General features: G+C 43.4%; 1 protein-coding gene across 5 annotated transcripts in view; it reads left to right on the forward strand.

The window, feature by feature from the left end:
• The window catches only part of CYRIB (CYFIP related Rac1 interactor B), a 98,532-nt gene extending 95,430 nt beyond the window's left edge, over positions 1 to 3,102 (forward strand). For all 5 annotated transcript variants that reach the window (XM_034074281.1, XM_031044407.2, XM_031044406.2 and 2 more), the window contains one exon: positions 2,295 to 3,102. In XM_034074281.1, coding sequence (XP_033930172.1) covers positions 2,295 to 2,358 — 64 coding nt within the window. In that variant the 3' untranslated portion in view covers positions 2,359 to 3,102. The remainder of the gene's footprint in view (positions 1 to 2,294) is intronic.
• Positions 3,103 to 10,785: the final 7,683 nt, after the last annotated feature.

The following is a 10,785-nucleotide window of genomic DNA, read 5'->3' on the forward strand; positions in this document are numbered from 1 at the left end:
AGTTAAAGCTGATGACAAAATATAATACATACTAAAACAAGACTAGAGATTAACCATGATCACATCTACGGACCGGACAACCAAACAAGTGAATGAGAGAATTGCAGCATGTGCACAGTGACTTGTGCCAGTGTACCAAAGAAATGGCTGGATTATATTGTATTGGCCATATCCTCCACTCTGTGTGGTTTAGCCATAGCTTAATGATTTTACTTATTATTAGTAGACTACAAGGGTAGTTTCATGTGCTCTGTTTCACCCATAGCTTCAAATATGTGAGGCAGGTAGTTTTTTTTGTATGTAACTAGAAATCATTCCTTTCACAAGGGAGGTACTTAAGGTAAAAGCCTCAGTGTTTTTACTGTGGAATAGAAAAGTTGCCACATTAATTGGAGAGGTAAACAAAAATTAGTATTTCCATGTAGAAACCTAAAAACTGGTGATTTGGGTCATAAAGCTGTACCTGTAGTTGGTAACATGCTCTTCATTCTTGTCCTTTCTTGAAAAAGTATAGTTTTACTTTGGTAACAGTTAACTGCACCTGGGTGTTGTTATTCATGCATTACTTTCAAATGTGGAAGCTTTCATTTGTCTCCCCTGAAAGTGTGGACTTGTACTTAATTTCATTACATAGAAGAAAAGCAGCATTGATTTCATTTTTCCTTTTGTGTTAAGATGTGGTAAGAATTAACTGTATTATAAGTGGTTTCACTTGCAAAGTTTTTTTTCCAGATTATTAGCTAAAATAATATAAATCTGGGCTTAATTTGAGATGTCATGTGAGTATTTCCATGCTGAAATCATTTTGTTATTCATCTCCGAACCTCCTGTATGTGATCAGTCTTTGGGATGGTGATGAGTAAAACCACAATCTTCCAGAGGGAAAATGCTGTATTAGCATTTGTTTTCTGACTGATTTATTGTGGTTGCAGCTGCAGATGAACACCCACCTTTACTTGTGCCCTGGTTTTTCCCCATCATGGTTGACACTATTAAAGTACATAGAAAGTGTAGTTCAGCTTCTCCCTTTGTTGTGTGTTATTTTGTGGTTATTCATGTAAGTTCAGTCTGTGCTGTCATTCCACCACACCAACCCATTTCATACATAACGTATTTCAACAGTCCTGGTTTCACTCGTCTGAATTACTTGTTTGGGTAGGATATTTGAATCTTTCTTTAGATTACATTTGGAGTTATTAGGAAGAGATGCAGAGGTGAGCTGCTGTGTGTGAGCGTGGTGAAAACTGATTCAAGGTGATATCATGAGAAATTTAGTCCAAATCTAAGTCTTTTTAGTCTGGAGAAGTGTTAGAAGTTCTCATGTTTTCACAAGAGATAGATTATGTGTCTTAAGAGCAAATGGAAGGTGGTGTGGATTTTGGAGGGAGATCAGCTGTTCATAATTTGAAATTAATATAAGTGCTGTAATCATGTTCAGCTTTTTCACATGGGCAGAATACCAAGTGCAGTAACTTTTCTGAAGTTTAGAAAACCTTAGGCCTCTGGTTTGTGGAAAGCATAAATGGCCAAAAAAGACTACAGTCTATATCGATACTAATTTCCAAAGCAGAAGATCATTCTTCAAGTGAACAACAAAGATCACTGCAGTTGTGGATAATAATGAAAGTACTAATTTAATTTAATTTAAATGGCAGAATAAGTTTTTACTTACTTTTAGATTACAGTTAGGGAAGGAAGATCAGGGAAAACAGTCATACAAAGAAGCCAGCACTGGAGATACACAGTACTTGCTTTTAAAATAAGAGATGACCAAGTTCTTTGTAGTGATGTAAAAATGTGCTCATGTAATAGAGGATTTGGAAGGGGAACGGGTTGGAATGAACACTTGCCCTTAGTTTAGGCAGCATGGTTACTTAGCTGAACAGGAAGTTAGGCTGAAAACCAATTACATCTATTCTCATTGACGGTTCTGGAAAGGTTTGGTCACTTCAGTTTTGAAGAAAACTTTGTGAAGATGTCTGCTATGGACACAGACCTCAGAGTTGAAGACTTACTGATAATTAGCTGGCACAAGTGGTAACATTTACTACAAAATGACCTGTGAGCACAAAAGCAGAGATCCATCTTAGGCTTATTTTAACTCCCCTTGGTTTATAGTTTGGATTGATTAATAGCATTTTCTGATCACGATATCCAAGCTGTGTATGTGGTAATGGTGAGTGGGTTTACTCTGTTACATTCAAGTTGAGCAATAAAGAAATGACATAGTTGTTAAGCCAAAGTAAAATAGCACCTGTGCTTTTCTCAACTTGTTTTTTTCTTCCTGTGTTTAGGTACACAACAAAGCATTTGAATGATGAGACTACCTCCAAGCAAATTAAATCCATGTTGCAATAACAGTTACCTGGAATTCGCACCTGCTGTAGACAGACAGTATTCTGCAATGACTGAGATGCACAGAGTTGTTTTTTTTAGTGATTGCAACTACTCTCTCGTTCATCCTCGCTTTTTATTTTCTCTCTTCCTGTTTACCCTTGTTTTTTTTTAATCACTTTCTTGTTCTTAAGTAAGCTCAGACTTCTTTTCTGTGCCAAATCAATGAAAATTATCAATTCTGGGAAGTATTTCTGCTTTCCTGAATAGCCATCCTAAGTGGCAGCTAATTATGCGTTGCATTTGGATTTTCTCTGTACTGGGGAAAGATTTGTGACTTGAACTAAATATTTTTAAACTTGTGGGGTTTTTTTTTCTTTTTTTGAAAAAACTAATATTTAATATTGCTTCTTCTGCATGGCGAGACTGCCTACTTCTGCTATTTAAAAAATCCCTCGATGACTTCATTTTCTATTGCAGCTTATTTTCATGTGCAACCATGAGGAAACTAAGAGCAGATTTGTTTAAATTAACTGTGTTTGTACAAAATGGTACCCAACACAAAGGTTTTTTTAAATAAGTAAAAACTTGTTTTGTTGAAAAGTTACGTTTGCATTTTGACTCATTTTTGTAAGGATGTATGTTGTATGTTTAACCTTTAATAACTAACGTTAAACTGTGGTGTGTGCGTAGCAAAATTACGTATGCATGTTCATGTCAAATGATTGGCTGTGGATAAGATAATAAAATCAGCTTTCATTTTTCTAAGTGTGGTTTGATTTACCAGTATTTTGAGTGAGATGTCTTCGTGCTCTTTGGATTTTTACAAAAAAAAATAATAAATTTATAAATTTTATATAGTGAAAATTCTGCTGTTTCATTACCAGTAACCTCTAGTCTAACCCAATGATGTAAGCCTGGCATATTTCAGGGTTCTGGATCTCTGCTCTGTGCTGCTTTCTTGTCCCCACAAATGCTATTTGTACAGGCTTTGGGAGAAGAGCTTCTGTGCAATCCATGTGGATGCTGGTGGATGTTGCTGAAGAACCCGAATCTGGGCTACTCACATTGACATGTCAGTAGAATCATCAGAAATGAAGTTCCAGGTTAGGATGTCAGTTGGGCTTCTTCAGTACCAGTGATGTCGCTTACTCTGTACTGGCCTATGCTCTGGTGGATCTATGTATTATGAACTGAGTGCAAAATCTGAATAATCTTAGCATCCTAATGATGTTTCCTGTTTGGCTAGTAATTTATCACAACACATGTTAAGCTTTGATAATTTGGTGAAGAAAACAAAACTTTTTGAGAGGGGAAGAATTGAAGGCAGGAAAACAAGAATTAAGAATTACCAAAAAACATCTGTGGGAAATAAGTTTTGCTTCAATGGGCAAACATTGGTGCACCTCATGTATGTGGTGCTGTTGTGCTTATGCCTGAAATGAGTTGTCAGCATTCTGGAAAGATTTGAAACCTGCAGGGGAGCGTAAACACCCTCAGCTTTATTTGCTGGGCATGTAATGGATTGTACTTCTCATGGCATGCTAACTCCAGATACAACAAAGCAGCATGACTGTGCTGGATTTCTTGAGGACACCCTTTCTGCACAGTCAGGAAAGATTCTCCTTTTTATCTTTTGGTTGATTTTGGAAATAATTCTGCAGAATTTTATGTCATGACACTCAAGGAAGAGTTCAGAGACAGTACAAGTGTGTGCATTGCACCTCCTGCTTGGTTAGGCAGGGTAACACTCCTTTTATTTCCTGCCAAAGAGGCTTAATGGAGGTCCCTGCTATGGAGAAAGCAAACCATGTGCTTGCTGGATGCATGGATTAAACACTTGCTCTGACATGATACCCCTCTCCAGTCCTTTGAGCATCATAGTTGAATCCAGCTGAGAAAGGACAAAAGTTGATTTTATTGCTTTCTTAAATCTTTCCCAGAATTATGACTGTTACAAACTGTGTACACCCAACCATTTTGCAGGTATATGAAGGGTAACTGTCCTCATGAGTTCATTTCCCATAGGAAGAAAACCCAGTTTTCTCTCAGCCTTGTTAACGTGAGTACAGGTATAAAAAATAACCATAGGAGGGATAAAATCATACTTCTGTCCAAGAAGTAAAGCTTCCTAAACAAAACCTCATTTACAGGGATTAGCTTTTAAGTAGAAGTTTTAAGTATTTGACTGTTTTTATTCCGAGTCTTGTTAGAAAACATTTAGAAACAGCAAATCCAGCCTGGGTACTGTTACAACAGAAGTAGCCATACAGCAAATTTCTTCTTTGTCTTGCCTCAATGGCTGCTGCCTAAAACAACATGGGATTTCTGCAGTCGACTGTTTTGGATGGTTCTTCCTTTCTGCTGCCCTGCCAACATCTTTGCTTTTAAACATCGCTGTTCTTGTGGTCTGAGAATAATTGGAGCTTTCCCTTTATTTTTTTCCTCCAGCATTTGTGTTCTGCAGTTTCTGTGTATGCAGCTGGGGAAGGAGATTAGAGCTGGCGTGCCTGTGAGTTGGCTGGGCACAGCTCTGCAAGCTTCCCTGCTTGTGAGCTTTCCAAGAGGCAACGATGGGCCTTCAGTGCACCAGGCATCAGCTGTTTGCATTTCTGAGCTGAAACTTCTGCGTGTCTGCTGCGTGAGCTTTGGTGCCTGTTTATTGCAAACCTCCTCTTTAATCTTCTCCCTCCCTTGTTTTACTTGTTATCTGTGGGTAGTGTGGGCCCCCCTACAAACCCACACTTTTTTTTCTGTAGTTCTTCAGTACCAGCCTGCTTGTGTGATGTTGATTTGGTTCTTAACATTTCCCATATAAAGGGCACAAATTATGGAAATATCTCTCCTAAAAAAGTATCCTTTCGTGTTTCAATCTACTCCAGCTCATAAGCCACATCAGGGGTTGCTTATTTCCTAGTAATTCTTACGGCTGAAGCAGGCCTAGAGAGAGATCTTGAAATGGGTTGTTGCAGGTGGGCTTGGAGTGTTCCTGGGCAAACATCTCCTTCTGGATGCACCACCCTCTGGCTGCTTTCTTCTGGCTCGCAAGACCAATGCCAGCATGTCTTCACAGCAGGGATGTGGTGACTCTTTAGGCTCTTGCTAAACTAGGATGCTCATCTTCCTTTTCTTCAGGTTTTCTAAACTTTGTGTTGTTTTCTTGTCCCTGAAAAGACAGACCTGTAAAATAAATGTAATAAGGGGTAGTTTAAGCAGTTGCTGAGAGTTTGTGGGTAATTGAGGCATTTAGAAAGTGTGTCTGTGTGCAAGTTCGCTGTGATGTTTACTGGACACTTAACAAGTTCTCCTTGAGGCAGGAGCCATCCTTAAGCCTGCCTGTGGTGATGGGGTTGCTTGTTTCTTAAGATGCTGAGAAATGCCTCTTTGTGAAACAGGTTCTTTTATCAAAATAGAGAACTAGCTCTGAGTTGCCAAGATGTTCACTCATGCTCGCTCTTCTGGTCTCTAATGGCTTAGCAAAGTTTATTCGTTCCTTTTCCCAGTATAACGTTTGCTGGCTCATGGATAGCAGCAGCTCTCTGTCTGTCCAGGGGCAGTGAAACAAGGACTGAAGCAATCCCAGTGTAAAGTTCATGCTGTCAATTTGCATATGAGTGTTGTAATGAACAGGATCACATGGGGTAGTTTAAAAACAGTGATTGCATCCAGTTCATTGCCCTGGATCTGCAGCAATGCTTTGCTTCCCCCTCCCCTCCCTGCCCCCCTTTAGTGTAATGCCCCTTTCAGGTTGGTCTCATCCTTCTATTGCTGTGATGATACAAGAGTGCCTGGACAGGCTCATCGCATCTGTCAAAGGTAGGATACCAGAAGGGCTGTACCTGGTGATCAAATATGATCTGACCCTGTCTTGTATCTGAGCAGTCTTCTGCTCCCTCTTGGTTGCAGCTGCAGTGGTGTGCAGTGGGTGTATGTGGAGTTGCAGAGGTGAGCTTGCTTGGTTGCTGCGGGGATGTTACAAGACTTGGGCAAGTGGAAGGATAGAGTTTTCCAAGTGCTGTATTTATTCCACCAGCAAATACTTGGGTGAATGGTAGGCTGGTAGCAAGTTACACGGATTTAGTGTGTTATGAGCATTCTTACTGAGGTTGTCCTCTTGTGTGAGTGGTCTGGGAACTCCAGGGGCTGTGCCTACTTGCAGCCTTTCCTTGGCTGCCCTGCTCAGCCATGGGTCTGCATTTCACAATTACAGCTTCACAAAAGACCCTTCATGTTCCTCTTGGAAAGCATCCATCTGATATACACAGAAATATATTGGTGCTGTTATCTTCCATGTGCTGCTATGATTGGGAATGATTGAAGACAGGTCCTAGAATGGCTCCAGGGTCCTCAGTTTGTGCAACAATAGGAATTCACAAGGTGTATTTGTGTGCTCCCCTATAGTGGTCTGCTGTGAGCTGCAGCAGTCTGCTACCTCCTGCAGGCTCCTGCCCTGGGAACCTGTGTTCTCTGCTCATGCTTCAGCCTTATCCATAGGCCAACACGTTGCTGTAGAGGGCAGAAGTGTCCGATAAATGAAGTGAGGAGTTATAACCAACTGTTATGGGGAAGAGGGACACTGGAGAGCTGTGCCTTCTCCTGGCTCCTGCCAGTGTCTCTAGAGGTGCACCTCTGTGTTCTTCCTCCTCATTCGGGGTGTATTGGTGACGTCCCTGTCTGCTGAAGCATGGGTAGCTTCTGCTGCAGGTGACATCTGTATTTCTATCATGGCTTTGTTTCTTGCTGGTAATGATATACACCATGAACTGCCTGAGGCAGAGGAGTGGCCACTGTAGTCATGGGAGTCTGAGACAACCCTAGGCCAGAGCTGGCCTGGCAAGAGCATGTATCTGGCCTGATCTGTGGCACATCTTTTCTTTGGATGCAGGGAAGAAAGGAACAGAGCTACTTATTTTATCCTGGCTCCCCATTTTCCTGCATTGCGTGATTTCACATGTGCCTATTGTGTCAAAGTGATGCTCGAACATTGGCCAAATGATGGGCTGGTGTCCAGGCTTGGGAAAGGCAGACGTGCACTCATCCAGCTCATCCCATGTGGCTGGAAACACCCATCATGTGAAGGGGCCCAGGAGACGTGGCTGATTGCAGGGTGGAGGGAGATGTTGCATTGTAAAACTGATGTCCCCATAACTAGCTATGTGACCCCTGATCAGCATTGGTGTGGTTAAAAGCAGAGTGGGAGAGCATTTGCTGAAAGACTTAAGCTTAAGTAATGTAGAAGTCTTAACTGTGCTTTTTCCTAGCTTTTAAACAATTGCCTTTATCATATGTAGCATCCTTACTGTTGTTTTTAAAGTGGCATACCCTACATTCAGCACTGTGCATCTCTGAAATGGCTTGTGTCTGAGAGTGAAATGCTGCTTTGAGACGCAGGCTAGAGGTGCTTTCTGTGTTTACCAGCTGATTGACTGTGTTCTGGCTTGAAGAATGAGGATTTTATGCCACGGAAGGAAATTTGGCTGATGTCATGAGGAGTTTCCTAACATCTCTTACGCTAATGTAAACATCTTGAAAGAGAAATGGAAGAGGACATTCAGGTGTCTTTTTGAGGACACTTCAGCTGGACTGAATAAAGGCCAAGAGGTGTCCATCAGGAAATGTACTGACAGACAGGTCTTTTCCAACTTAAACCAAAGTTTGCCCTAGAAATGCTGCTTATGCAATGTTCCTGTGGGCAGTTTGAGATGTCGGAGTTCAGAAGCTGGCAGGCACTGGACCAAGCCATCATTCTGCGCAGCATCAATAATAACTAAGAATTTAATTTTGGACAGAGCTGCAGAAAATGCTTTGTTTTGTATCACATAAACCAAAAAACGCTCCGGGGGAAGCTGCTGCATGGCAGGGAAGAGAACCCGGCTGTCCTGAAGATGGCAGTGATGCTCTTCTCAATTGAGCCGTATTTACTGGCTGAGCGCCACTGTTCTTTGAGAGCGACTGTCCCACCCACCAACTCTCCCTTCTATCAATTACTGCAATATTACTTTTCCCTTCAAAGACTCGGTGATCCATTGCTCTCTTTATTTCTCCCCTCATTTCGACACATTAACACAACTTGCTTCATGCTCCGCAAATGAGGAGCAATTGATATCTCAGTGTAATTGCGTTTACAAGAGGGAGCTCAGTTACAAAACTGAAAGGCCCCAGACCTCGAAGTTGTGCCTCTGCTCATCCGCAGGTCTCTGAAGAATTCTGAACTATGCTGTTAATCAAAAGCTAATTAAACATTTTAATTAGTTTTTACCAGGTGGGGTTGGTTATGGAGGATGCTGTTCACGTCTGTGCAGCACGGGAAGCTCCTGCTTAGGTAGGGCAGAGCAAGTAGGGTTTCAATCAGTCATTTTGAAGGACTTTCAGCCTCGAGGCATCATCTTCAGTGTGTGTCCCCCTTAAACTCGAGTGGAGATAGCTGTCTCCCATCAGCGAGGCTTTGGGATGATGCTGTTTGCAGGGGCAGCAGCAGCTGCTTTCATCCAGCCCAATGTCTGTTTAGAGCTCAGTAAATTCACGGCCCCTTCCCACGCTTGGACTCACACGTACTCTTCGTGTCTGAGCCCTGGCCCCTGCAGCCCCAAGCAGCTCCCAGGCACAGAGATGGCTCATCTGAGGCTTAGGTCTGGAAACCCTTAAAAGACAGATCCGAGGAGAGAACCAAGCCCAGCCCATCTGCCTGGGGATCGATTGCTTCTGGAGTCTGGGGGCACTGGAGATCAGACTAGGGGAAATTTCTGTGCTCTGAACCTAGATCAGCATTTACAGCTATTGCTGTGACGAGGGCTCTGTGCATCTGTGTGCGTGTTTATCTTTTAAATAGCCTACTGCATCACTACTGTAAATGCTATAATTTCACAATAAACCCTTTGTTGCAGGTAAGGGAGGTGCTGATATTGGACACTGCAGTGATTTCTTCAGTCTGCTGCATTTCCCACACACTCAGCTGGGACTTTGGCTGCGTTCTTTCCCAAATCTTTTGCTTTCGTTTTATTTCTTTAATAGTATCAATAACAAGAGACGGAGCTTGAGGCTCCGTCCAATGCAGAGACATTTCTGGGGTCCAACTAGCCCAAGGCTAGGAAATACCCACCCTCGATTTCCCTTGTAAAGGAACAGTTTGGCTCTCTGGATCCTCACTGCGTTTTTGGGTCTGAGCAAGTGGCCAAGGCTGCTCGAGCCACCCGGGGAGCGGCTCCGAGGGGCTGTGTAAGGGGATCGGAATTTGGTCAGTCTGCGCCGCTTCCTCTGCACAAGGCGTTGGGGATGGAGGAGGGCTGCCCGGAGCCAGCGCTGGGCAGGGGCTGGGGATGTGCTGGGGGAGTGGCAGTGGGCAGCGGGTGCACTGAGCACCACTCTGAGTGCAGTGTGGTGCTTTGATACAGCAGGCAATGCGTGAGCATCAGGGTGCCCAAACGGTGTCTGTGTGACAGAGTCACTGATGAGATTTGGGACACACTTTTTAAGGTGATTTTTGTGCGAGGATAATGTATGTGCTGACAAGCACAGGGTGGGCTGTAAATGGGGAAAGCGGACAAACTTGTACTGCAGGAGTTTGTGAGGATGCTGAGCAAATTGCATCTAGAGGCAGAATCTTTCTTCTTCAGGAGTGATTCAGCCTCTCAGCAGTCCTGTCACCTCTTCTCACCAACAGCCTGTTGCCAGAAATGCCCGTTCCTCATCAGTGCTTGCTGAACCTCAGGTTTCAAACATGGACTTTGGATTCAGGCCAGGAGAAAGGGCTGGTAGCTCTTTAGCAGCATCATTGGAAGATTATCACGTATCAGATCTTGGAGCAAATGTTGCTTCCCATCCCATCAGTGTCTGTTAACACTGCTGCCGTGAGGTGCCACCTCTCCTGGGAGGAAAGGAAATCATTTGAATGTTCATGGAGGGGTTTGCACCATGAGGAGCAGTGCCAAACAGACTGCCCAGGATTGGTGTTACTGAACTTGCCAAGTCCTGCAGGCACTGCACTAAGTGTAAGTCACGTTGCACAGTCTGTACCAAGGACAGACCATTGCTCCCAGTGTGTCTGCTCATGAATGGATGTGCACAGCCCCAGCAGTCTTCACCCCTGGTTTGGAGGTAGTGGCTCTTCATGCTGGCATCGTTGATGTTTGATGGTGTAAAATCAAATGGAGGTAAATCTGGCCCAGCCTGCAGCACGTAGGTGGCTCTCACTAAGTCCAAGATGTTGCCATGTGTCACCGGTGCGGTGCTGGCTGCCCCAGTGCATCTGTTCTGGCTCCTGCCCAGTGCACTGCTTCACAGCAGCATTCCTCAACTTACACCTTCTCCAGGGTTGGCCATTAAATTCACGTGGTGATCTGGTACAGCAGAAGCAAACACATCTGGGCAGGAGGTGAAATGTTCTTGTGAAGCTGAGGACCACCATCAACCTTCCCAGCTGTAAGAAGCATCTCCTGGCCCTTCTTTGTATAA

Source organism: Melopsittacus undulatus, chromosome 1, assembly GCF_012275295.1.
Source record: "Melopsittacus undulatus isolate bMelUnd1 chromosome 1, bMelUnd1.mat.Z, whole genome shotgun sequence".
Taxonomy (NCBI): Eukaryota; Metazoa; Chordata; class Aves; order Psittaciformes; family Psittaculidae; genus Melopsittacus; species Melopsittacus undulatus.